Source organism: Rattus norvegicus, chromosome 14 (genome assembly GCF_036323735.1).
Source record: "Rattus norvegicus strain BN/NHsdMcwi chromosome 14, GRCr8, whole genome shotgun sequence".
NCBI classification, from domain to species: domain Eukaryota; kingdom Metazoa; phylum Chordata; class Mammalia; order Rodentia; family Muridae; genus Rattus; species Rattus norvegicus.
The window spans coordinates 81,057,630-81,085,235 of NC_086032.1; the positions used below are offsets into that span (position 1 = coordinate 81,057,630).

A 27,606-nucleotide genomic window follows, 5' to 3' on the forward strand; every position below is an offset into this window, starting at 1 on the left:
AGGACAGGCAGGGTTGGGAGATAAGGCAGAAGTAGGTAAATGGGTAGGGCAACTGTGGGCACCCAGGAAATGGAGTCAAACACAGTTACATATTAAATAAGTGTAAGAAAAAGGCCTTTAAAGTTTTTTAATAAAAAAATACTCATTACAGTTTTCCAAACACAACTTGCCACTTTAAATGCTATTTTCCCCCCAACTGATAATTCTCATCTATATTTCAGTATTACCTCCCCCCTCCCCCCAAACTTCAAGTTTTTAAGCCTTCACTATCAGACCTAGTGACAGCACCCAGCATTCCTAAAAGGAACCTGACTTTATATTGTATCAAGTTTAGACACCAATAGGCACATTTAAATTTAAATTTAATTTCTGATAGGGCATTTCACGTCTCAACAGGATGGTGACACCATGATACACATGGACACAGCATTTTATTCTGCTAACAGTCATCAGCTACACTCCATGTAGATGAAAATATTTGGCAATTGACAGGTGTTTGTGTTAATTTTAATCAAAACATTTTTATCTTTAACTCTGTGGAAGATGGGCACTTCACACATCATGCTACAGGGGTCACTTGGAAGTCATCAGAAATGCCAACCTGGGCGTGCCTGCCTGAGACCCTAGGAATCCTCACATTCAAGTGCCAGGATGTTCCTTATAGCACCTGGGTCCTCATCACTCTTGCCAGATGGACCACCCTACAAGTGCCAAGGTTTTAACTGCTACAGTTCCCCCACAGGTGTGTGCTGACTAGGGAACACCCTGTCTGGTTTTGGATGCCAAAGGCTCCTGAGGAGTATGGGACATGGGCAGCTTTCATTTGTTTATGTCACATTAAGGAAAAAGAAACTGGAGCAGATGTTCACAAAGTAGCAGTTCTTGTCAGATTCAGAACACCTTACATTCCAGTCAGCCCTAGGCCTGTGGCTGGTCTCTGTAGGAAAGGCCATCACCTCAGATTTGTAAATAGATCTTCAGCTGGCTTTCAGAGTTAGTGTTACTTGTTCATTAATACTTTTGGAAAGGGGAAATTGTCTAAAATGTTCACAATATTTCCTTCAGAAAGATCATAAAATAATTTGGAACCAAAAAAAAAAAATCCCAAGATTTTTACTTAAGATTTTTTTTAAAAAGTTAATTTGTTCAACAAAGTGTACTGCAAAGCCAGTTCTGATGCTTTAAGGACGGGCCCACCAGGGAGCCTGGGGACCATGGCTCCAAAGATCAGGGCGGGCCATGTGCGTGTGATGAGGCTGTCTGGCCTATCACTACCAGCAGTCTTCCAAACTTGGGCCATAAATTGCAGAAATTTATGAACCATCTAATATTTTTACAGAGCAGTTTGAGCCAGATTAAATTCTACTGAAAAGTGTTCCTGGTCTTGTCTGGTCAAATAGGTGTCTCCAGAGGTAACTGAGCCTGTGCCTAGGGAAGCAACAGGCTACCTGCAAAGCTGCCTCAACTTTGGGGTCTACTATAGAAGTGCCAAAGGGATGGTCACTGGTCAGTGCTCATGACAGGCTGGGCTTGCAGGTGTCATGGCTGGTGCTGACCACTATGAATAGTCAGTCCTGGTTCAAATGGAGACTGCAATTCTACAAGGCTAGAGGACAGCCGGACAGCAGTGGACAGCAAACCTCGGGGACTTAAGGCTACTTTAACCTTTTTGCCTTGAAGCTTTTCTAAAGCCATCTGTTGCTGATGCACTGCATGTATTTCCCTCCCAGTAGAAAGCCTGAGGTCTCCTTTCTGGGTGTCCCAAGCTCTCCAATGCCAAGATGTACCCCTGGGAGGACAGAAGCAAGTCTGCCAAGACAGTCCAGTAGTCCTTGGGCTGGGCCGTTATAAGAGATCACTTAACCTCATAGGGAAACAGGTACCATCAGACTTGACCACCATGAGACCAGGTGGTGCCCTGGTGGAGATAAGCGACAACTAGCTCAAGGCTCCACAGACAAATGCACAAAACAGAAAGCTCAGCCTAGGTTCACAGGCTGTCTTGTGTCCCCCCCAGGATCCTGTGGTTACCTCTTCCTCTGCTCAATAGCTTTTATCTGCCTGGCAACTCAACATTTTAGCTGGTAAATGGTAAAGTGTGTAAAAGTTTTAGCAAAGGTATGTTGGAAATAAAATGCCAGAAATAAATACCAAGTGAAGAAAATGTACAAGGTTCCCCCCAGATGGTGGTCAAAAGGCATTAGAGAAGAACAGGCACACAAAGGCAGCTGCTCTGCTCCACAGGCCGCACACGGCCGTCACTGTTCACGTCCACAGAAAGGAAAACCCCGAGAGGAACCTTACAACCACAGCCACTCAAAGTGCAAACAAAGCACTTTGAGGAAAAATTCACATTAATACAAAGAACATAGGCTGTTTCAAAACAACAAAGTAATTATCAATCCTGATTGGAAGGAGCCCAGGGCTTGAGTCCCAGCCTGCCCTGAGTAGAGGGCAGTGTGTGAGTAGAAGCCTGCACCATCAGGAAAGAGCTAATGGTGACCTTTAGGAAAGTCTTGATGTTACAGGTAAGATAAAAGCATTTCACATGCCAGTTAATCTTCAATCATAACTTTAATCTAAAATAGAAATGGGAGGGCACCTTGACGTTGGTCTCAGATTCAAGTGTAGAGGTGACGCTGTGTAGTGAGGCTTGCTTATCCTGGACCGCCAAGCATGCAGCTGACAAGCATCAGTGCAGACACAGCACAGCTGCTGAGGATGGCTCAGTGGTGAGAGGAGCTGCCTCCCACCCAAGTAGGCCTATACATAGAGCACTATGACCTGGGTCCTTGGGGTGAGTGCCGTGCTCGCCTTCCCACTGTAGGCAGGACTGGCTGCCCCACACCACCCCAGGATCTGACCAAGCGCTATTTGCCGTCTGTGACCCTTCGCCAGCACCGCCTTTTCTTCCTCTTCCCCTTCGCCTTGAGTGAGTCTAGAAAGGGTTTCTCAGTCTTGGTATTATTTGCAGAGTCTGCCCTCAGGTCATGCTCACAGCAGTAGGATTGCCCATCCTGGGTGGAGCGGAAAGCAGTCCCATCTTGGTGTTCCTTACAGAATGAGTTGGGGCAGAGGTGGCAAAATGAGGTAGAAGGTTTGCCACACACATCACAGTGATGCCAAGGACATTCCCACTTCCCTGCAAAAAAACACACCATCAGCAAATGGAAGTGACAGAATCATAGCTTCAAAATATCCAGGGTGGAGGATAATAAGATACACCCATCTCAGTATGTTTCCCTGAGTGACTGGGACCTTTAACTAGCCATCCTCCTGTTTCAGCCTTGAGTTGGTGGGCCAATGGGAACATACCAGCATACCTAACTTAAAATCATCTTTTTATTTGGCTAGTCAAATAAATGCAAATTAACACAAGAGTCTGCCTTTCATTCAGCTGCCAGAGAAGCTAGTAGTTGCTGCTCAAAGGCCAGGCAGGTACTTGGTGTTGCAGACTATAGCATACATCCCTGCCAACTGCAGCTGCACTAGACACAGGTCACTGTCACTAGCAGATGTCTACTTGAGACTCGGTTTCTCTGTGTACCTCTGAATGTCCTGGAACTCACTCTTTAGATCAGGCTGGTCTTGAACTCAGAAATTCCCAAGTAGTGGGATTAAAGGTGTAAGCTATCATGCCTGGCTTGTGCTTGCTTATTATAAAGGACCCGTTTTCTGCTTAGATATGAATCTCTGAAGCACTTCGTGAGGACTAAGATAGCTGTCAAATCCACCACAGATAGTAAAGCCATTATGAGGTTTATGTCTTTGAGTAAAGTCTTTCTATTTCATCCTGATGGGTCTCTCGAGTAGGTAGGGGTAGTAAGAGGAAAATCTGTGGCTCCATCTTAAATAGCAATTCCTGCTAGCTCTGTTATCTCCAGGGACAGTGCCTGTAAGTCCTGAGGAGGGAGTTAGGGGAGGTGCCTAACAACCAGGCCCTCTCCTCCAGTGACACGAGACTGGTCATGGTGAGGCTGCTACAGTGGAACCTGACTTTTCCAATAGAGTCCTGTCTGGTGCACACCACTTTGGATCTTGGTGCGTATGGAATGACCACTCTACATGGGCTTTGGAAGCTACTGCCTGACCCAACCTGTACTTCAGGAGATTCTCTGGACCGGAGCCATTCACCGCCTAAGCTTTCCATGAATTTGCAACCAGGGAAGGTCCAGTCAGTAAAGACCTAATAAGAATGGCAGGCAAACCCTCTGTAAGTCATCAGCAGTTGGCCTGGGTGCTGTGCACCTACCAAAGGGCCGCTTGCCCAAGCCCAAGCAGGATAGGTGGTAGGCCTTGGTGCAGAACTTGCGGTCACACAGCACCAGTTGTCCGCCATCACCACAGCGGAAGCATTCGTCCTCTGACTGCCGCTTTCCTTCACCCTTGGCTCTGCGCCTCCTGGTTTTCTTCTTGGCCTTTTTACTCTTTTCCTCTGAAGAAAGGGATGTTGATGTCTAGAATGAAGAATTAAGCATAGTTCCCATAAAAGAAGACAGACTGAAGCAATAAAAAGTACACAACTAGGGGCTGGGGATTTAGCTCAGTGGTAGAGCGCTTGCCTAGGAAGCACAAGGCCCTGGGTTCGGTCCCCAGCTCCGAAAAAAAGAACCAAAAAAAAAAAAAAAAAAAAAAAAGTACACAACTTTATCTGTATAGCAAACTACACAGATGCCCAAAAAGCAAGGCCCAGAGGGACATCACAGACCCCGAGGCTGTTCCCACAGAAGGGTGCCTGAGCTGGAAATGTAGCTCAGAGCTGAAGGTTCCATTCGTAGCACCACAAAAAGGTACCCTACACAGAGAAGAGGGTCATGGCCAACGGGATGAGCCACTACACCTTAGGCAACTCCTGCTAAGACAAAAGACACAATACAGGGGCTGGAGGGATGGCTCAGTGGTTAAGAGCACTGGCTGCTCTCCCAGATGTCCTGAGTTCAATTCCCAGCAACCACATGGTGGCTCACAACCATCTGTGATGGGATTGGATGCCCTCTTCTGGTGTGTCTGAAGACAGCTACAGAATGCTTATATAAATTTTAAAAAATTAAAAAAGTATAACATACAGACGCAATAACGCCATGCTTGGGGTCTGCTGACAAAGCCATGGCCAGAGTGTTGGCCTCTCCTCCTAGCTAAGAACTCAATTATGAGCACAACAGATAAGGGCAACCCAGTGTCAAAGTAGCAGACCTTCAGAAAATATCTCGAGGACAGGCTCAGTCTGCAGCCGGGGTGGAGCTGCTTATGATAGCCCTGGCCTTTTGCATGCAAGGGATGCCCCAAAATTCATGTCCTTGGAGACATGATTTCAGAAGTCATTGTGAATGTAATTACAATAAAAACAACACTGGCATCAAGCAAACATGATTTGTAATCAACTTGAAAGGGACTGGTGACAGAGATCATGACTCCGTGGGAGAGCACTGGCCTAGCAGGCATAGGCTCTGGACTCCACCTACAGCAGTGGAAACAACAAAAAGGACAGGATAATGGAGGCAGTGGTCAAGACAGACACATGGAACCAAACGGAAAGCAACAGACGCCAGGATAAGGCTTCAACCTGAGGAACACCACAGGTCATCAGTCATCAACAGGAACGGGAAAGAGGCCTGTGTTCAAGACCAAGACTATGGTCCTGATGTTTAAGCACACGTCTGTTGGTGCTTCGTTAGGATAGTTCTCACAGGAATTTCATCAGTGAGGAAGTCTTAACAAGTGGCCTACACGAACAGAGGGCCTCACTGACCCCTACCTGCACACAGAGGGATCCGGCCATGGTCACAGCAATAGTCTACTGGGCAGAGGTACTGCTTACCAGAAAGCCACAGTGACACCAGAGCTGTGTGTTTCAGCTTCACAGAAAGAAGCTGTGGGGGTTGGATTTAGCTCAGTGGTAGAGCGCCTGCCTAGCATGTGCAACCCTGGGTTCAGTCCACAGCTCCGAAAAAAAGAAAAAAAAAGAAAAAGAAAAAAGAAAAGAAAAAAAGAAGCTGTGATGCCCTTACCTTTGGTCTGTCTCCAAGGAACCCACTACAGTTGGAGGCTCCACACCGACAGACTGTCTTTTCATTGCCCAAACAATCGAGGTTATAGTTGAAAGTCAGCTCTGTACCTAAAGGAGACACGATGCTTTGTTAGAGGCCCCTGTCCTTCTGAGGCGGTGAATGCTGAAGTCAAGAGTCAGCCTCAAGGAAATGTGCACCCCCTTCAGGCACACACAGTGACGCCGTGACCCACAGAGCTCATCGTTCTACTTCATAAAACAGACATCCAAAACAGAACTCGCAGGCCCTTATCCTAGGTGTTCTGCACTCAGTCACACTAGATAGCAGCCATGCCCCTGCCTGTCCACACGGCACCAGAGAGTGATGTACCTGCAGGGATGTCGCACACAGCAAACAGGCCAACCCGTGTGTCCCCATTCACTGTCCACTTCAGGGTCTCACAGTTGGGCTGGCAGCTATGGTTCATGAACCGCGAGTAATTCCCTTTGGGGCCAGCATCAATTATGCGGTCCTGTAGGAAAAAGTCAATGACATTTTATCTTTAAAGGGAATCTGCATGCTGTAGGTTGTATCAGATAATAATGTTGCTAGTTACACTGAAAATCAAATCATGGTATTCTGTTGTCCATCTGGACCAGATACCTCTCAACCAGTCCAGATTATCTTGCTCAGAACCAGAACACAAAGAGAACCCAAGTGATCACTGGTAAGGACAGTGGGCTGGCACCTATAACATCACCCCTAGCAACAAACCCTAGCAACAAAGAAGCTAGGAGAAATACTAGTGTCACAGATGTAGGAGGGCAGCAAGAGCCTGTGGAGAACCAGCACTGCTAGGCAACAGCAAACAGCATTACAGATAGGCAGGCGGTGTCAGCTCCCGAAGAGCGAGTAAGGCACGATCACAGCTCGAGACCCCACCGTCCGGAGCAATGAGCCATGACACCACGCTATGCTGACGAGAAAGGGTCAGGCACGGGCTGACAGCTCTAAAACGGCAATCAGCACAGTTACAGATGTGAGCACACAGTGACACTGGGAACGGACTCCCTGAAATCCCAGTGCTCCCGTACAATAGAAGTAAGAACCCCCAGGACATGGGCAGGTGGGTACACAGATGCACCCGCTCCCTAAAACCTCTAGACCGACCACAGCTCAGCAGGCTCTCTGCTCTACTGTGTTAGTCCTGAGGTCCCTGATGTCTGAGCAGGATGGATCTATGCCAACAGCATTCCTAGCTGTGCCTGCAGACCACAGAGCACTTCGAGGCACACTGGGGAAGACCGTGCCTGTGCCACCTGACAGGTGCTGACCTTAGGGGGTTCTCTTGGTGGTAAACACTTGGGTCCTTTAAGAAACCTCCATGATTTGCACCCATCAGTTGTGTAAGCATAGAGAAACTTGGTGGGCATGCCTATAGTCTTAGGTAATTCAGATGCTAAGGAAGGAGATCACCTCAGCCCAGGACTCAGAATTCACTCCGGGAGAATAAAAGCAGAAACAGTTATCAGGGTGTAGCTCAGTGACTTGCCTCTTACTACACTAAATTAACACCAGAGCCAGTTCTGTGTGTTCTTGAAAATGGCAGATGAACAGTCGAGCCTGCTGAATCATGCCTTAGCTATATTTGTATACTTATCAGCTGGTGAAATAGCTTTACCACAAGATAAAGGCCTTTGCCATCAAGCCCCATAGCCAGAGATTGAACTCCAGACCCTACTCATGGAAGAGGAGATTGACCTCTGAAAGTCGTTTCTGACCTCTCCAAGTATGCCACAGTGTGCACAATCAAAGTAAATACATGTTTTAAAATGTGCATGCAGATATGTGACTACAGGCACATATGTGATGGTCAGGGGACAACTGTTTAGAAGTCAGTTCTCTGCTTCCACTTTGTCTGTGAGGCAAGGTCTCTGGTTTCTGATATTGTGCCATGTAATCCAGGAGAGTTGACCTAAGACCTCTCCAATTGAATTAAAAAAAAAAAAAAGACTTATTTGTATTTATGTGTTTGTGTGTCTCTGGGACTGTAATGTGTCATCTGAGTGTGGTTACTCACAGAGGCCAGAAGAGGGTGTCAGATCTCTTGGGGTTGGAGTTAGAAGCAGTTGGGCCTGATACGGGTCATATGAACTGAATTTAGGTCCTTCAGAAAACTAACAAGGTTTGTATACATGTGTATACACACAGTCAGAGGCCAGTTCAAGCCTGGGTGCTATTTCTCAAAGGCGTTCTATCTTGTTTTCTTCGTTAATAGCCATTTATTTGTTTGATGTGTGTGTGCCCACACTTATGTGTGCCATGGTACAGGTATGGAGGCTAGAGGACAATTTCTTGAGGTGATGCTCTTCTTTCTTTTTTCTGGAGATCTAAGAGGTCTTTTTCGGAGCTAAACTTGGGGACCGGTTACGAGCACTGACTGCTCCTTCAGAGGTCCTTAGTTCAGTTCTCAGCAACCACGTGGTGGCCCACAGCCATCTGTAGGGCATCTGTCTGATGCCCTCTACTGGCACACAGGTGTGCATGCAGATAGAGCACTCATACATAAAATATTTTTTTTAAAAAGTTAAAATTGGTTTAGTTATTGCTCTGAATGAGCCATTCTTTTCTGTTCTTTGTAGGACTTAGAATTTTTTTGGCTGAAAACTGGACATTTGACTCTAATAACATAGTAACTCTGTTAATCAGACCATTCTCACTGAGTTTTGTTTTTTTTTTTTTTTTTAAATGGGTGATGTCTGTGGATTTTTCTGAACCTGTGCCTTCTCCAGGGCAGGCACAGTTGTGAAAGTCTTGGTTGTTAATGTAAAGCTCTAAACGAGGGAAGGGAAAATGAGATGGGGTAATGAGCAACAGCCTCTTCTTGAGCCATCACCACAGGGTACAAGAGCATTTCTGGTGCAGCCAAGCATCTCTCCTTCTGCAGTGGTGACTCTTGGTGGTCTCCACAGCCCTAGCCTGTCAGCTTTCCTAGCAGACTAAAATCACCTCCTACAGAAGGCTCTGCGTGAGCCTGCTCTCAGTCCTGTGTCACACACACACACACACACACTCTCTCTCTCTCTCTCTCTCTCTCTCTCTCTCTCTCTCTCTTTTCAGGGCTAGCTGCTAACAGCTGCTGCACCCCTGTACACAGGCTTGCTTGCTCACTGGTTACCCCCAACCCCCTTGCCCTCTACCCCTCAGCTTTTTGAGATGTGGTCCCTGACCTCAAACTCAAGATCCTGCTGCCTCACTGTCCCAAGTGCATGCACTATACTTGGCCTCATTATCTTCTAAGTCTTTTTTAATTTTTTACCCTCTTATTTCTCTGACACTGACCTCACTAAATGGACAAATACCACAGTTTACAGCAAATGGAGTTTAAAAATGGTCGTTTCCAACGGGGACCGTTGGCTGAGGTGCTTGGAGCCACTCCTATTTCTACAGGGGCCTTTTATCCCCAGAGAGCAGAATCTGTTTGCTATGCTCTACTCAAAATGCCTGCTCAATAGCTATTTTCTATCTTCTTTTTAAGCACTATTATTAGTCTTGCCTTTGAAACAGAGCCACTCCCACTTTTCTGCTAGGTTTTCAGCTTACTGGCTGCAAAAGACACAGAGTACCAGTCTTTCTCTACCTAGGCCTAGTGACCTTCATTCTGAGAACACCAAAACCCTCTAGTATATAGGTTCCATCTGTTTAGAACTATGGCCTACAGGACTGTGGGGAGCGGCACACACCTCTAGTCCCACTTACTTAGGAGTTAAGGTAAGTGAGTGTTTGAACTCAGAAGTTTGAAGTCAGCCTGAGCAACAAACACACAGGCACACACACCTACAGGCGCGGGCACACATACACAGGGAATGCACAGGATTCACAAGTAATGGATCAATTCACAGCCAAACACGACTCTACGGTATAGCCCAGATAGTTTGAAATGCTTAAGGATATGCTTTTTTCCTTTCTTTCCCTAGTCTTAAGAAGACTCTTGGTACACTGTTTATACCATACTCAACATATATGGCTTAGGATGTTCTCTGCCAAGGAGCAGCTCTACATTCAGAAAAAAAAAATGCCAACGTTTGGAGAAAAAGGTTATTAAGGAGAAGAAATGAGAATGTCAACAAAATACAAAGGCCAATCCTACAGGTGAACTCTCCTGGTCCATGTTCAAGACTTCAGGAATGAACAGCAACACAGGCTTCCCGTTACCTTGTCTATGGTGAGCATGTAAAAGTGAGTGATGTCATTCTCATGTGCATATTTGATTCTTGCCATACACTCCTCTTCATCAATCAGTTCGCCAACATACTCATTAACAAATTCTCCCTGGAAATCAGAAGAATATCATAACTGAGTATATACTGAACAATTCTCACAATCAGGGTCCAAGACACCAGGACACTATCGATCAATACCAAATGACCTCGTAGGTATCTTATAAATAAGATTGCCAGTGGCAAATATATCATGGTTTTCTCAAAGTAGCAACATTCCATATTGCTTTTACAATGTCTTGCCTGTTAGGAACATATCTGGTCCATATAAGTAATCATTACATGCAGAGTCCCCTACCCACCCACCAAAGGAAAGAGGTTATGAAGACCTTGACAGGCAGGTTCTACAGCAAATCTACATGAAGCAACAGTGGTGACAGCCAAGGAAGAAGGCTAGAGAAGGGTATGTCTAAGTAGTCCTTTAAAAAAACATGGCTGGCAACGAATGCTACAGGGCATGCACTATCCATGCTGGACCCACTCTGGTCATGGACCCTGAGTCTGAAACTACTGGTCCCTACATCATGAAAAAGCACTTCAGGGCCAGTTTGTAACAAGGTAAACAACAACTGCACTTGTGTCTCTATGAAGGGGATATACTGGCAAGTGACTCTGAAAGCAGAAACAGGGTTAAAAGAAATTAACCCTCTCACCAATGAATTTATCTATTTTATGTATACGGTGTTTTGCCTGAATATATGTCATGTGTACACCTCATGTGCTTGGTGTCCTTGGAGGCCAGAAGAGGACATTATACTCCCTGGAACTGGAGTTACAGGTGATTGACAGCCACCGTGTGGGTGCTGAGAACAGAACCCAGGTCCTTTGAAAGGAACAACTAGTGCTCTTAGTCACTGAGACATCTTCCCAGTCCTGCCAATGAATTTTTTGATATCTAATTCATACTAGATTATGCTGAGACAATGTCAAATAGTGATGCCTCCTTAGCTCTTGCAGGATAGCCTGAGCACCTGACTGCCAGTCTGAGGAAAAGCAATCCTTTCACAGACTCTTTTCCTAGAGGCAAGCATTATAATTCCGACCTAAGACATGCTTCAAGGATATTTATTAGTATTAACTTTGATAGAAGTTATTTTTAAAACTGGTTTTGTTGCTTTGGTTGGTTTTTTTTTCTTTTTGAGGGGTGATGGGAGTCTCCACTGTGTTGCCCTGCCTGGCCTGGAACTTACAACAAAGACTATACTGTCCTTTAACTCAAGAGAGATCTGCCCGCCTTTGCCACATACCAGGTTTGTACCCTCATGCATACTTACAACTTTCAACTATAATAATTAAATCTGAACACCACTTAAAATATTTTATACAAATGCAAAAACAAAACACCCCCGCACACAATAAGCAGGGAGCCGTTAATTCTTATAAGGGGAAGGGAGGGTTAGTGAGATGATCCAGTAGGGAAAGACCTTGCCACTAAGCCCTATGACCTGAGAGAACGGACTCCCAAACGTTGTCCTCTGATCTACACACACATGCCATGGCACGTGCACATCCACATACATTCTAGGACTCGCACAAACACAAACTGAAGAATCACTACACAGCACAAAAAGAAGAAGACACATTACACACCTTTCTGATGTCCCTTTTGGCAACCAGGCCCCACCCTTTGCCATCGGTCTTGATGATCTTGGTCTCCGGGTACTGGCGCTTAGTGAAACACTGGTTCTGGCAATATTCCCCTGCAGGGCACACCTGCGGGTGGCACTCAAACATTAGCATCCTGTTTAGACACTCTGAATCAGAGCCACAGGGGTTCTCATCCGTGGGCTTACAGTTGCATTTTGGGATTTCAGAAATGTCAGCTGTATAGATCTGGACTTTACCATAAGGTTTATTCACCTGTAAGAGAAAAGCACGTTGCCATAACTCTACTTTGTAAGCAGGCAGCCTGGACCCTGCACACTCATACTGCCCCTCAAGGACCCACCTTGGAGACATGCACCCTAATAACCATCACCGGACCCAAAGAGACAGTTTCTGATAGACCTCTTAACAAACACACCTGCACTGTATAAAAATTCAGTAGTCCAAAAGTCACATTCACTACTCTGCTGAGAACACGAACACACACGAACACACACACGAACACACACACGAACACACACACACACACACACACACACACACACACACACACACTCCTGACAGGCCCAGCACCTTGATATGCTTGTATGGTGGAGGCTTTCTCTCACTCTCCTGTGTTTCTCGGGCTTCCCGCTGAAGTTTGATTTCATTAAAACGAGCTTCGGCTTCTTGCAATGCTAAAAAGTCAACAGAATATAAGGAATGCATTTCAGTGAATAAGTACATCTAACATTTATGCCCCATACTCATTGCTAAGTACTGTTGTTGGTTTTCAGGAAGCTATAGGCTATGCAACCCGTGAAAAGACAAGTGAGTCTCTAGTGGCTAAGAGCTCATCTGTGCCAGCTCAGCACAGTCCAGTTGTGTCTCTGTCAGGCTCTACCCAGTCTCTGTACTGAGCTCTAAGGACAAGGCTGGTGCTTAGAGCACACTGGACCAAGAAAAGAAGAGAACTTCTATTTTCTGTGAAAGCAAAAGTGTTTTGACAAGAAGCTCTGGTTCAGATCAGCAAAGGCTACATCAACACCCAAAGCTCACAGACTGTCGATGTCATTTTGAGGCCTGTCAGTGGATGGGCTAAGCTGGCAGCTGCTGACCGGTCATTAGTGGGCCCAACGTAAGAGCAGGCAATTATCAGGAGTCAGCAGCCTTGAGTCCCTCTTTCAACATTTGGAACCGTATCAAACTCACTAAGTTGCCTCAGTCTCTACCTGAATCTCTCCTTCCTGATAATTTTAAGAGTCTTTGGATAGCGATCCATTCTTACTAAGACTTCTTGAAGCTCCCGAATGTTGAGACATCAGGGAAAGACAACAGGGTGTGGTTGCTTGGTGCCTGCTCAACTCTCAGCTGCAGGCAAGGAAACAACGGCTCCCAAGACACAGATCTTCATCTGCCAGGGCAAAGCCCATCGGCCTGTCTTTAGTTCTCCCTGCATGAGCCATGGAAGCACTTTAAGCTTTTCCTACTATCCACACTCGCTCTGCACTTAGAGAAAATGCTCATTTTTCCTGTGCAAATGTCACACCTCTATCTCCTATTTCCTTCCTGTCAGACCATGATCCAGCTTAGCCACACTTTCTACACTCCATCTCTCAGACTGTACATTAGACACAGCATTCCTGTCAGTCTGGTTACTCTGACACTGTGTAAGGCACACAAGGTCCCACTATGTCTTCTGAATTGAAATGAATCAGTAGCTGAGGTCTAACCATGGGAAACCATCTCCAGAGATGCCACACAAAGGCCAGCTATGAAAAATAGCTATAATTAGGGCTAAAGATAGTATATTTTAGAAAGCTTTATTTCAGACAGGCATGGTGCTACCACACGCCTTTAATCTCAGCACTCCGGAGGCAGAATCAGGCAGATCTATCTCTGTGAGTTCAAGGCCAGCCTGGTCTACAAAATGAGTTCCAAGGCAGCCAGGGCAACACAGAGAAACCTTGTCTCAAAAAAAAAAAAAAAAAAAACAAGTTAATATTGGAAAAGTTATTTAATAGCTTAAGTATACTTCCATAAATACATCACCCTACAAAACCTTTTTTTTCCTAGTATAAAAGTAGAAATAAAATATTTAGTCCAAGAATTTTTTAAAATACCAAATTTCAAAAGAAGAGAAATTAAGATTAACAAGCCACAAGAGAGTACCATGTATGCTCCACTGGTTAATCTCCGTACCGTTCTTGAAGACTCTTCCAATCCCTCTGACCCCCTGGTAGCGGCTGCCCCGGTCCCCCTCCATGTATGGGAACACTCGTGCCTGATGCGTCCAGTAATAATCTTTAGACCCGAAGAAAAACACAGGGAATTCTCCAATCTCGTGCTTCATTTTCTGAATATTTGGGGGAACATTTTTGGGATGGCAAACTTCTGCTGGCCACCATCTATAATAAATATTAAAAACAGGATTCACACATTCTTTAGAGTGACAAACTTTTCAGTACTTAGCACTATAAAACAAAACACATTTGAACAAGAAGTCTCTGAGAAGCATAAACGTTTCCCGCATACCTGTAGTTCCCAAGTTTGACCCAAATGATGTCTTGAAAGTGGAGCTTCTTCCCAGCTCGGCAGTCATTGCAGAACCAGCTGCCATCAGGCATCTCGATGCTCAAACAATCAGGGTGGAAGGCTGCCGGACAGGCCTCGCAGCACAGAAGGCTTCCCCCTACAGGAAGACAACAGGCTAGCCTGAGTGTGTCTGTCTCTCCAGGTCACATTAGACCTTTTTTTCCTTGGTTTTCCCAAGCAGGGTTTTGCTATGCATCTGCCTGCCCCTGCCTGGGCTGATGAGTACAGGGATCGAAGGCGTGCACCACCACTGCCTGGCTAGGCTCTCCCTCTCCCTCAGCCTGTGACTGCCACAAACCCAACAGAAGCACGAGCATCAGGATATCAACCCTGAGTCAACGCTCAATGGCATCACCAAAGTCACCTTCTTAAGTCCATATGACCCTCTTAGTGCAGAGGACTGAGGTGACACCTTCGGCCTCTGCTGAGCTGATACACACAGAGCCCACCCTTACCTTTGGAGCACACGAAGCACCAGCTCACATTGACATGAGTGTGGTGCCGCTTCCCCTTGCGGGCAGTGAAGTGGCCTGTGCAGATTATGCTGTTAGAAGCAATCACGGAACATCCCGCTGCCAGGCAGGCATCCCCGCCATGATAGGCGACAGGGCATCGGACGCACCGCATCATTTTACCTGAAGGAAATAACATCCTGAGGACCACAAATACTTTATGATGGCCAACATCATCAAGCCTAAGAAAACTGGAAAATTTAAGATGGCAGACTCTGGAGCTATTTAGTAACAATACTTTCCAGGTAGGCAAAGGTTTCAAAACAGTGTTTGAAAAAAAAAACACCATTTAAACATCACATTCGAAATCAGAGTCGACCAGCATTTCTTAACCTAGTGCTGCTGTCATTTGGGGTTTGGCCACTCTACCTACTAGATATTGACAGCAAATTCTCCCTAAATATTGCAAAATGTATCTTGACAGATCAGCCTTATGACAAGGATAAGGCTACACTCTCCAATCCCACACAACGAGCCTTATCTTTCACGTACATAATTTGATTTAAAAATATTTCTGAATTGAGGACGAAGTTCAGTGGTAAAGCACTTGCCTAGGGTTCTACCTCTTGTATTACAAAAAAATTTCCCTGATATATGAAGTGCCTTTAAAAATAAGCAAACAGAATCCAGAAATAGCTCAGGTAGTATCCTTTGTTGAAAATCAAAAATTTGAATGTGCTAACAGATATGGAAAGACTGGAATGGAAGCAGGTCTTACGTTACGGGGGGAAAAAACACTTGACTCATCTTGTGATGAGTCAGCAGAAAAGCGGGAGGTTTTGGAGACTGTTAGAGCTCATAATCTGCTGACACGTGCTGGGCTTCAACCGGCCCGCTTTCAGAAGCACCCACACATTGCCAGTGAACCCACACCCAAGTTTTAAGGGCGCATCTATCTGTACCTTTTGATGGCCGCGGATTTGAAGGGTTTGAGGCATGGCAGCTCATACAGCTGTGGAGAGGACAGCGAAAGCCTCGGCTCTCAAACACAGTGAGAGGGTATTTTTTCACACAGGCTTCATGGTAAAACTTTCCACATTGGTTTACCATACAGCGTTTCACCTCCATCTTGCTTTCTTTACATACGAAGCATGAGTGAATCCCTAACAAGTGGTAAAGAGAAGATACAGGTACAGAGAACAAGAGTTAAATTGCAGTTGTGAGCAACTGGCACAAGGCAGCTAAAGCTTCTAGCTGTCTCCAACTATGACGACTAGTCTGAGTCTTCAGGAGAAACCCCAGTCATCAGAGTTCACTGTCATCTAATCTCCAGCTTCACCTAAATGCAAGAAGTCTTTCTCCTTCCTGGCCCACTCACCAATATAGCAAAGACTTGCTATGGCTCTACAAAGACTAGTATCTGACGTTTACTACTGCAGCACAGCTGCCTGGGCAGCTCGACTCTTCTTGGGACTAGTCAGTGGGGAGCAGGGGCTACTGTCCACTTCAACTTCTCACTGTGATCCTATGGTAGTCAGCTCCTCAGTTAACTTCTTGCTGAAATTAAGCTGAGTTAGATCGAGTCTTTGTAAAGAACTTAGAATTCTACAAACACCAGTATTCTCTGTCTACTAATTAGACAGGACTGTTTGAAGGTGCAATGCAACTGACCCGTGTAGAACAAGGCTCAGGCTAGCACCCAAAAACATTTGGAGAAGTGCATAGCCTTTTACCTCCTTACTCCACCAGTCACTGTATGCTGAACTACTTTGTGCAGTGATGCTGTGGTTCAAGTTAATACAGCACAGTGGGAGAGCGGCTCAGAGGAATCCCACACTTTGAGCCAGTATGTGTAGGATTTCTCTGCCAAATGAGTCACCTGCAACTGAAGAAAGCACAGAACAGGACAGCATAAACGTCCTGATGTCCACATAAACCCCCAGCCTTGGAAGCTGGGGCTTACCTGAGGCACATTCAGTGCAGGTGAATCTTCCTTCTGGTCTCTGGGAAAGTCCAAGGCAGGCTAAGTGGAATGCTCCACAACAGGGGCCTTCACACAGTAAGAGACTGCCTGTCTTCTCACACAGCTGTGGGGAGCAGAGGGTAGCGTGAACAGTTGGGACCCTCCTCACCACAGGGGACAATTTGATTCTGTCTCTGGCATGCCAATGAGCATAACCAGAGTGACTACAGACAGGTTAAGTTAGTTACAGTGTCAGGTCCTCAGCAAGAAACATACACTCACGTTTTCAGCTCACATGTGAATGTCAAAAATGAAACAGAACAAATAAAAAACAAGACCCATGGCATAGTCCCATTATAAACAAGCCATCCTTTCAAAGATGGGAACAATGGAGGCATTTTCCAACTATAAACGAATCAGCAGCCCCACAAGGATACTGACACAGACTACACCTCACAATGGTGCAGGGACTAAAGCACAGAGAGGTGAGTAGCTTTAAGATCACCAGCCCATAATCCAGCACAGGTAGGACACTGACCCAGGCAGTGCCACTGTAGGAATCTGGATCTATTACACCAACCCAAACCATGACTGCCTACCCAATGAATTAAATAGGCAGCAAAGGCACCATATCACCCTAGCACCTTACCTCTTACAGCATACACACACACACACACACACACACACACACACACACACACACACACACACACACACCTTGTGCTGTACATGAAACACATTCCACCTGGGAATGAATGTTAACTTAGGCAACTTAATACCAGAATTCTGCTGACACTCTAACTCTTCCAAACAGATATCTATGAGTAGTAACGGGGCAAGAAGAAGATGCTGGAAACTCAGTCTGCTGTTCTAGGACTTCATGAGAAGCCCTCACCAATATATCATACACCGCCTACCCCTCACCTGACACACGTACTCCTTTTTGGCAGCCATTCCTCTTTCAGATTTCTTAGATGAGACGGACGCTTCAGTCTGTGTTTCATCTGCACTTTCATACGGAGACTCTGACGGTTCATCTCCTGGGTTGTCTGAGACCTGGAGATGAAGGAGGTGAACCATAGTTCACTAGCCACAGAAAACAGGTGGCCACATCCTTTGGACATGGCCCACTTCTTGCCCTATCACCCAGTGGCTTTGGAAGTAATAAAACTTGTAAAAGCTGCATAGAGAACTTCAGAAGTGGACTTTATTCTACTCAATATTTAATACACATATGTACATAAGACATATTCCTTTAAATAAAGCAACTTAGGAAAATGCAATTATCTCTAAGTAAACTAATTTCTGGGATATTCTTGCCCTTTCTTACCGAATATATTCAGACCCAAATACCAGATGAATTTAAAAAAAAAAAAAAAAAGCGAAATTGCAAAAAAGATCTCACAGTAGCTGTTTCTCACTCTACTGAGGACACTGTGCTCCCCCAGAAGCAGGTTGCTCCCCTGGAACTGATTCAAGAGTCAGGAAAGTCACTGACACACATTGCAGCCTGACTGCTAACTGGTCCCACTCAATTCATCTGCTCTGCCCCACAGAAAGGTAAGAAATAATTTCTGCCTTCCTTAATACTTGAATCTAAGGAAAAGACTTGGGAGAAATGGTAAAGAAAGCACCTATCTTTCTGACTCCCTTCCACTGAACAGAAATTAGGATCTAGCTACAACCTTACCCTTGCTACACAATTCATCCTGTCCTCACTTGACAAGTACTACCAGTAAATGTTTAAATGTGAAAATAGGTAGTCCTTTCATCTATCAAATAGAAGTGCTTAATTTTTTTTGTCTTTATCTGATCTTAAAAAGTGTTGAAAATTGAATTTTGGAGATAAAACAAAGCCAAAAGAGTATTAATTGTTTCATCTTTACCTCAAAAAACACAAATAATTATGTTACAGGCTTATTATTTGCCAGTGAACACAAAGCTAGATAGTGTAATTAGGGCACATTAAAAAACAAAAACAAACTCACCAGGGACTCTGGCCCATTGATTTTGCAGCCTTACTGATTGATGAGCTGTCCCTTTATCTCATTGAAATTATTGGGAGCAATGAGAGAAAAAACATGTATTTTCTGATCCGAACTCAGTGTTAAAGTGGGATAAATTAACAAGGACTCCGGTGGCTCTGACGGGCCATTGGAGCAAGGGACAGCCTTAGTGTGATTCCATTCTAGTCTCACTAGACGCATAGCAGCAAAAATGTAACGAAGGAATAAACACAGGCCTTTCGATGTATTTTCTCACCTTTTTCAGGAAGATGGAAATAGCATGAAGAACACTAGCTTAATGTCACAGCGCAAGGTCTGTCACCAGGAGGCTCACTAGTTGGAACTACAGGGCCCATTGCCAATCCCTCTCCCATCAGCTCACCTCCCACTTCTTTAACATCAACATCCAGAAAGAGGCAACGTGAAATGCTCAGAGTTCAAACTCCAAATTTAATACATCCATCAGATATGAGGGTCACAGGTGGGGTCTGAGTACTTCTGAGATGAGACAGGAGAAAGTACTAGGGAAGCCCAGGGCCTCAGGAAGCAGTGGCCACAAAGCTTGCCCTGGCTCAGAGAGCAGCTCCCATAGCCCCACAAGGATGACCCATCTGACTAATGGAGGAACTGAGACCCAAAGGGTGTTTAGCACATCATCCATGGAAGAGAGCCCATGCTCCATCCACCAACCCACTTCTTCCCTCAGTGTGGATAAAACAATTTTCAAAACTATAAAAAGAGAAAGGAATGGAAAGAAAGACAGAAAACACAAACCAGTCCTGGGTCAGAGGAAGGAACAGCACCTTTTATTTAAGATTTACAGAAAGTTAGCACGTTTCCACTTGGAGATATTTCCTAAATTAACAAAGTCTGTTTGAGGAAATAAACACTGAATACACATTTCGAATGGAAATATAAATGTTAGCGACACACATAAGGCTCGTTTCCTGATTGGGTCTGTTATCCACATACAGAATATAGACCTTACAATATCACAGTTCATGACAGATTGTGGAAGGTCCACTTTCACCACATCCTCCCCCACAAATGGACACACCCTACCCGGCCCAGAGGCCCTCAGCTCTCTGCTCAGCAAACCACCTGCAAGTAGAGTCAAGTGTGCGCCTCACTCCAGCGGCAGGCTCCACCTCCATGTGCACCACGTGACAGCTTACTTGGAGATGCCATTTGTGGAAGTGACATATCACCACCTGTATGGTCCCAACACAGTCCCAGACCTCAGTCTACAACATCTATAATCTATTCAGTATCCAACAGGATGTATTTGGAAAAAGAAAAATGCAGTGACTGATGGGACACAGACTGTCAAGAATTTTCCTGTGGCTTCCTGTGTCCACCAAGGTCATGCTTGTGGCACTGATTTCCAAGCAGCTTAGTTCCTGACTTTCCAAAGTTTTCTTGAGTCTGAAATACTTTCTCCACTCTCTACTTGGTATGTGATCGTGCCGAGGTGCCTACCTGCCTCAGACACACATTCCTTCAGGGACAGGAAGTGTGGTCTCGTCTATCACAGGGAGTTCAAGCAAGATGGCATTACCAAACATCACATGACCCAGTAGAAGTCTTCCAACCCACTGCCAGGAGCTATGCGGCCATCAGAAAGGCTCAATAACTGTGACTGTGGTTTACCCGACTGTGGCCACAAAGCAGACCCCTGCCCTTCTGTGGGCTGATACACATTGAGGTTTTAACTTTTTTGACAAAACAAATCCCTTCACAAGTTGAATACTACATCATTTTAAAATACAATTACAGACCTTGAACAATAAATATTTCTAGAACCAACATTATTTTCATGTTTTAAGTTATGCTTTCATAAAGGAAGACGCATAGAAGTGCGTTCACAGACGGTTTTAGATTTACAAATGATAAGAATCCTGTGCTCAGCAGATATAATGGTCTAAAATTAAGACTAATCTTCAGCAGGTCTTCCAAGTTAACATCACAGTGAAGTATTAAGAGTGGAATTAAGACAATTTTAAATTAAGTCAACCATTCTAAAATCCTAGAATTCAAAATAATTTTTATTAGAGTTTGCACAGACTAGAACCCTCCTAGCCGATCCTAATTCAAAGCCAGGTATGAGTTACTGAGGACATGAAAGAGGGGGGAAACCCAAAATACAAAAAAACCTTTTAGTCCACAGAATGTCATTGTGCTTCATAGTCATTTAATCTAAAGTCGGCTTCTACACAGTTAGCGTAAAAGGAAAGCAAAGTCTAAGTGAGGGATGTGGCCACTCAGCCATACAGCTGCTGCTCCCATAAAGGCATGCCCTTATCCAAAGTTAAGTGAGTCCTAACTGTTCTACTGACTCAACCATGTCCCAGGTGTGTCCTCAGAAGCAGCCATCCCTTGGGAGCAGGCTGCGGGGGAGCCTGGTCCACCCAGCTGCAGCAACAGGCCATCTGTCCTCATGTGAAAGGCTTGAGGACAGAGGAACAGCCAGCCCACTTGCTTCCTTAGCTCATGTGACTGGCAATGCCCCTGTACCAAAACTAGGACTCCACCTGATCCTAGTTGTTTTTTAAAAGTAGAATACCCCTGAAATGCTAGCATGTTTAAAATACTGTCATAGTTATTTGTTAAAAGCTGGACAACTACGTAGGCTAGAAAAAATATATATATAAATGTGGATACAGCACACAGGACTGACGAGATGAGATGCATCAGGTTACTGAAAGTACATCCTTGTTAGTTACACCCCAGAAAGCATTTCCCTTACCACGGTCAAACAAGGAAAAATGAAAATATACTTTTCTGTGTACTAAGGATGACCATTTTCCTTCACTGGCAGAAAAATTAGTGGGGGAAAAAAATCTAATATTCTAAGTAAAACAATAAAAAAGTTCCTAAAGAAACAAAGTCAATTGCAATTACCAAAAATGCTAAAATACATAGGAATCAAGATTTTTTAAAACAAAACCCAAAACCTTTCTGTCAGTATCAGTTAGAAGCATTAAAAGCTCTGATGTTAGGAAAGCCCTCCGCTTTATTCTAGCAAAAGAAAACTTGGAAATTATCTCTGAAATATAAACACAGTCCTTGGAACTGATTTTTCAAAAAGTGGATAATGGGTTAACTGAGGCTAAAATAAGGTGCTGCACACTAAACTTCCCAAAGGGCCTGGTCCCTAACAGAAGTCCACTTGGACATCAGGATGGAAGGTGGATCAGCAACCTGTATGTCTGAGTATGTGTGAGACCTACTGACCTTAGAGTCAAATGACAGAGAAAGAAAGCAAACTAAGGGCCACTGACCCTATAGTTAACCTGCCACTGGACAAACAGTTCCTAAAGAAGGGGGCGATGACCTCACAGGACAGCTCGGGCCCACCAGAGCAACTGAGGCCAACAAAGAACCACTCAGTCGGGGTTCTTCGTTCTGCCCAAGTGAGCTAGGAGCTTATAAAGAACACACACCAGTGCTGAAGGACAGACGGAAGGCCAGTTCTGGCCCTCACTCCAGGCTATATGAGATCCCTTGTCAGGAGCACTCTTTAATCATTTAAATTTTACACAAACACAGGCGTCATTCTTTGAGGAATGATATATTTACTTATCATCTTTATTTCCTTCTTTTTGTGTTATTTATGTTATAGACTCTTAATAGGTGCCAGTCACCTATATCATCCAGTCAGCCCACAGACTCCAGATACAACCCCGGGATGAGTCCATGAAGTCTCAGACATGTGGTTATCAGGTTAGGTTTTGTTAGGTTTTTTCTTGCTTTTCTTGTGACATGTTCTTTCATTAATGAAAAGGCCCCGTCCCTCATCTGGCTCCCAGCCCCAGAGAACCCTGTTTTAAGTTTTCTGGTGCTTCTGCATGAACTCAATTAATCCCATTATAAATATAACCTGACTGGGAGACCAACTTAAAAATCCGTCCACTCATGCCAGCAGCAGGCTGTTCTACACCTCCTCAGAGGCAGTGGATGGGATGGCTGCCTTCCTGCATGGAGCAAGGACTGTCTCATCTTAGAGCCTGTGTTTTACTTCCTTGTCATGATTAGATTTCAAGTTGGTTTTCAGGATATCCTCTTAAAAATACTGAAGTTGTCTTCTATTGGGAAACAGAAATGTAAATAGCTATGAATACTAAAAACCATTTTGAGCTACAACTACACTTAAAGGCATCATGACCAAAAGACAACATTCACTTTTCATCAACGCTGAGGAAAAGCTGCCAGGAAGGGAGGAGTCCACCTGCAGCAGAGGGGCTGATGAGGAGGAGCACCTGAAGACCTGGCTGCTGAGCACGGGTCTCCATCCAGTTCATGGACGCCCTGGTGCACTGCTCTGTTACAACAGCTACAGTGCAAACCTTTGTACATTCATTCACATAAGTCTTCACCTAGTTAGAATCAGAGCCTTATACAGAAAGCTACCTCCCCTTGCCAAGCAAATACAGTATACAAACAATAGTTTGAAGGCAGCCAAATAGAATCAAGTGGCAATAACTGTTTATACGGCAAAAGCGAAACTCATCTCATCAGCGGGCAGTTCAGAAGACCTAAGGCTAGAGGTAGCACTGCTTTTTTGACATCTTTATAGAAAATGAAGGAATTCCATGTTAAATTTATAGCATAATAAATTTGTCACATAATTTTTGTACTCTTAGCAGACAAGCTGTTGCTTCTTGCTAGACTCTTTTAAACAAGAGTCTCTTTTCTACTCACCTCTTTGAGGAGAGAGCAGCCATGAGCTGACACAGAACTCTGCTTATTTCCTGTAAGACTACCACTGGTCTCTGGGGCAGGAAAATCCTGCATGGAGGACTTTCACTCCACAGTCACTGCAGAATGCAGAGGACCTGCTCCAACCCCTGGTCCCAAAGTGAGTTCTGTCTTCCTCAGTGAAAGAACATTCCAGGATCCTGCCCTTGTCCCCTCATACTCTCGAATCTCAAATAGGTACTAACTATGCCACTCTGCGAACATCACCATTAATTCTGAAGTCCTCGCTTCCCCATCGCAGAGCGAAGTGCCTATCCTTAGCTGCTTCCTGGACACCCACTCAAAATTCATCATGCTCTAATTTCCAATGAAATCCCTTCATTTCTGCCCAAGACCTTCTGGGATAGTATCTTTACTTTTGAGAAATCACTTATTAAACCAGGGCCATTTCTACATCATCATAATTTCTTCATACTTTTTAATTTTGTAATTTATATTTTAGTTTTTTTTTTATTTACCTGAGATCTTTCATGTCTGTTAAGAACAGTACAACTTAGAATGTTCACACTAGGTATTCTCTGAGGTCATGTCTCTAAATACATTTAAGCAGAGCCAGCTAAGTGACTTACCAGACCACAACCTCATAGTCTAATACCCTCCTGTGTCACACAAACAGAGCTAGGGTTCTGCTACTTCTGGATTTATTTTTTTCCGCACATGCATGATGCAGTCAAGGGAATCATTTTTCATGCCAAAGCAAAATTTATACTTTTGGATAAAAATAGAATGATGGTGATTTTATTATTTTTATTGTAATAACCATTACTGTCACAATAGTGAACCACTGAGTCCTTGCACGGTGCCAGGCACTCTACGTGTTTTACATGCGTTACATTACTTAATGGTTTGGAACAAAAGTATTTCTCAGAAACTTTCATCACAGGTCCAACACTGAGGTGTCTGTGTGGAACGGCCTGGGCACCGCTCACACATCCCGTGCATAGCACAAGCTCTGCTTCTTGAGCTAAGGGCAGGTGGAGCCTTTCCTCCCATGCAGACATGCGGGCCCCTGGGTAGCCCCAGCTGGACATCCAGGACCACAACATTGAAAACATGATGCTGATGCTCTACAAAAGCAACTGATGATGTGGTTGTTGTAAGTAAACTGATTGTGGTGTCTTCTAGATATCAGTGACTAGATCAACAGTTGAATGGTTCACCATGATACTATTAATCGTATGTTCCCCTAAAAATCTACTGGGTCTAGTGTCATAGTAAAACTGTCAAGTAAAAAAAGGACAGAATCAAAATTCTTCCTGCCTTCTGTGTGGGAAAACTGGTTTATTATCTACAATACTGAATACATTTCATTGGCAATGAAAATAGCTGACAAAGAACCTTTAATGTGTCCTGCTTGTTCTTTCTTACTGATAGAACAGATGCTGACATTTTCCATAAAAATTGAGTAAGTTATGGATCAGAGGAAAAAATGAGCATTAACAGGATAACCCTTCAACATGGTGCATTGTCAATTGTCTGGGCAACCTCAATTGAAGGGCCTCCTCCTCAACGTGAACTTTAGACTGATCATTAGAATATGAATGTGTTTCTATTATGGGATGAATGTGATTGATTAAATGGCCTTGATTGAGTATCTTACCTTGGTCTTAAAATTTGTTATCTGTTTTCTTCATTGTATGTGTTTATTAATACCAGTAAAAACAGATTATCACACATCTTCCATAAAATGATTGTGATAGAAATGTCACTTAGTGTATACGATGAGGCACCACCTGCAGCAGACATCTTGGGGTATTACATCATTCTAAGTGCAGTACAGGGCGGCTGAGTTCAAGTCCAACTTGACTGATGTGGGCTCCCATAAAAGCTGTTACCAGTGAAGGCGAAAAAAATAAGAATTTGCTCTACTAAGGGAACAAAAAATGAAGTTACAAAACACTTATATCACATCAATTCCTTCACAGGCCTTTGTCATGCAAGTGTGCAATTTTAATCTCTTCATTGGGGTGATGTAATATCATGTAATAAATAATTATTCCAATATAAATTTATCATACATTTTTAAGAACTTAAACTACAACATGTCTTGAATACCAACCCTACATAATCCTCTTTCTTTCAATCAAGTGTGGTGAAGGGGAAAAAATACAAACATGCAGAACCTAAGTGTCCCAAAGTGAGGAGGGAGTCTGACCCCCAAACAGTAATTTCACATCAGAACCAGACTCGGTCCCCACAGCTCACGTGTTAGCAGGCACTCAGCACTACACACTCATAAACTCACTGTGCGGTTAGTAGTGCTAATGCATATAGATAAATCTACTTGGTCACCTAAAGTTTTTAAATTAACAGTGCAACTCTATAAAATAAGCTACAATGGAATATTTACACATAAGTAACCTAATAGAGAAGGTCTAGAAAGTTAAATTATTTTATTTAAGGAACAAAAAGTAAGATTTATATATCCCCTTAAAAATGTAAGAAGGGATTTGAATCCAATACATTTCCAACATAAAAGAATGTACTTAAATCATCTATCAGCCTCTGATATTGCAACTAAGTCTTGTCACAAAATGCTCCACCTTAGCCTTTCCTGGTGCAGACTACTGAGCAGCACCAGCAACTGCTCTCTCTCCCCCTCACCGTTTTCACCCTCAATATCAATACTGATGACCAGGAATAATAGATACAAGTTCAGTAACTCGATAATTTTCTCTCTCCCTTGTCCAACAACAGCATACATAAAATACCAACCGGATAAAAAGATCAAAATATAAAGCAAGAAAAACTTGTTTGAAAAATTTCATAGGCTGTAACTCAGAAATAGGACATTTGCCTGGACTCACAAATCCCTGGATTCTAACCCCAGCACTCTAAAAAAAAAAAAAAAATCATAAATGGAAAGTCCAACTTTAATGCCCAAATGAAAGGGTTTCTATAACAGAAACCCTTTCATTTTTAATATGGTTAACTTGAACTGTAGACCATCTTTAACTTTCTAAAATGCTAGTATAAATATGGGTAAAAGAAAAATGAAAAATAATTTATATAAAACTAGCCTTTTCGTATTTCAGTAACATTTTAGATAGAAGCTCAGCAGCGAAGTATATAAGAAATGCTTAGTTTTCTATATATAACAACTATAAGGAAGTCCCAGTCCCATGAGTATGAACACTTTAGATTATGACTGAGGTCCCACTAAATGAACAGTCTAAATTTACACCATACTTCAGAGCAGTGAGCAACAGAGTTCTCAAGGGTGTTCCTTGGGCCACCCAGGTCCCTAACCATCATGCAGTGGAAGGCCCAGCCCACCACCAGTAAAAAGAAGAGCAAGGACACACCCAACCCTACTAGGGGACACAGGTCAGATCAGGTCAGATGAGAAGAGCTCCTTCTGATCCATAAGGAGAAAGGGGCCTGCCTACTTCCCATCTCACTATCCTGCTAATGAAGACCAAAGTTACAACTCCTTACAAATACTGTGAAAATAAATCTCCAGTCTACAATGAGAAAAAAAAAAAAAAAAACCAAAAAACAAAAGCAGAATTACAGCGATCAAAAGAACAAGAAATTAAAAGTGGAAAGTAAGATCCATAAAGGTAGTCACTACAATCAAGAAATTAAAACTACCTCTGCACAAAATAGAAACAATAATGATTCCTGAATTTGTGGCTATTCCTTGTTTTTGGCATTTGCAGACTTTATATTTGGTAACGACATCTACATGCCATACGCTACAGTGATGGCGGCAGCAGCAGCCTATTACAATACCACCTACTCTTTGCTATCGTGTATTTTGCAAGACCAGAAACACAGGAATTCTAAATACAGTGACAGTTCTAACTTGCCTCCACACTCACACCTGAGACATGCCAGAACAAAGGACCAGAGACACGCAAGACAGAGGACAGAGAAACTGTTGGCTTCCCCACAGGCTGTAAGTGTCTCCATTCCACCAGTGTGGACGCACAGTAGCAAATGTCAGTGTGGCCAACACAGCATGTCCTGGGAGAGCCA

At 43.9% G+C, this 27,606-nt stretch overlaps 1 protein-coding gene and 1 long non-coding RNA gene across 22 annotated transcripts in view; one reads left to right on the top strand and one right to left on the bottom strand.

Annotated features, from left to right (window-relative positions):
* Positions 1-97: 97 nt before the first annotated feature.
* Positions 98-27,606, bottom strand: part of Nsd2 (nuclear receptor binding SET domain protein 2) — a 78,140-nt gene continuing 50,631 nt past the window's right edge. For 18 of the 20 annotated variants that reach the window (XM_039092433.2, XM_039092430.2, XM_039092436.2 and 15 more), the window contains 13 exons: positions 17,786-17,917; positions 16,862-16,985; positions 15,861-16,061; positions 14,902-15,081; positions 14,387-14,543; positions 14,054-14,259; positions 12,446-12,549; positions 11,858-12,127; positions 10,203-10,319; positions 6,378-6,519; positions 6,009-6,115; positions 4,253-4,457; positions 2,556-3,142 (listed from right to left, as the gene is read on the bottom strand). In XM_039092433.2, coding sequence (XP_038948361.1) covers positions 2,871-3,142; positions 4,253-4,457; positions 6,009-6,115; positions 6,378-6,519; positions 10,203-10,319; positions 11,858-12,127; positions 12,446-12,549; positions 14,054-14,259; positions 14,387-14,543; positions 14,902-15,081; positions 15,861-16,061; positions 16,862-16,985; positions 17,786-17,917 — 2,217 coding nt within the window. In that variant the 3' untranslated portion in view covers positions 2,556-2,870. Of the gene's footprint in view, positions 3,143-4,252; positions 4,458-6,008; positions 6,116-6,377; positions 6,520-10,202; positions 10,320-11,857; positions 12,128-12,445; positions 12,550-14,053; positions 14,260-14,386; positions 14,544-14,901; positions 15,082-15,860; positions 16,062-16,861; positions 16,986-17,785; positions 17,918-19,651; positions 25,454-27,606 lie in introns of those variants that run through there. The other 2 variants (NM_001191552.2, XM_039092439.2) reach the window with 2 other exon arrangements.
* LOC134481859 (uncharacterized) lies at positions 6,515-27,129 on the top strand. 2 transcript variants are annotated; one of them, XR_010057723.1, is made up of 3 exons: positions 6,515-7,113; positions 9,965-11,517; positions 17,676-27,129. It is a non-coding gene; the product is annotated as an uncharacterized LOC134481859 (long non-coding RNA). The 2 variants fall into 2 exon arrangements; XR_010057722.1 differs by having other exon boundaries at positions 9,965-27,129.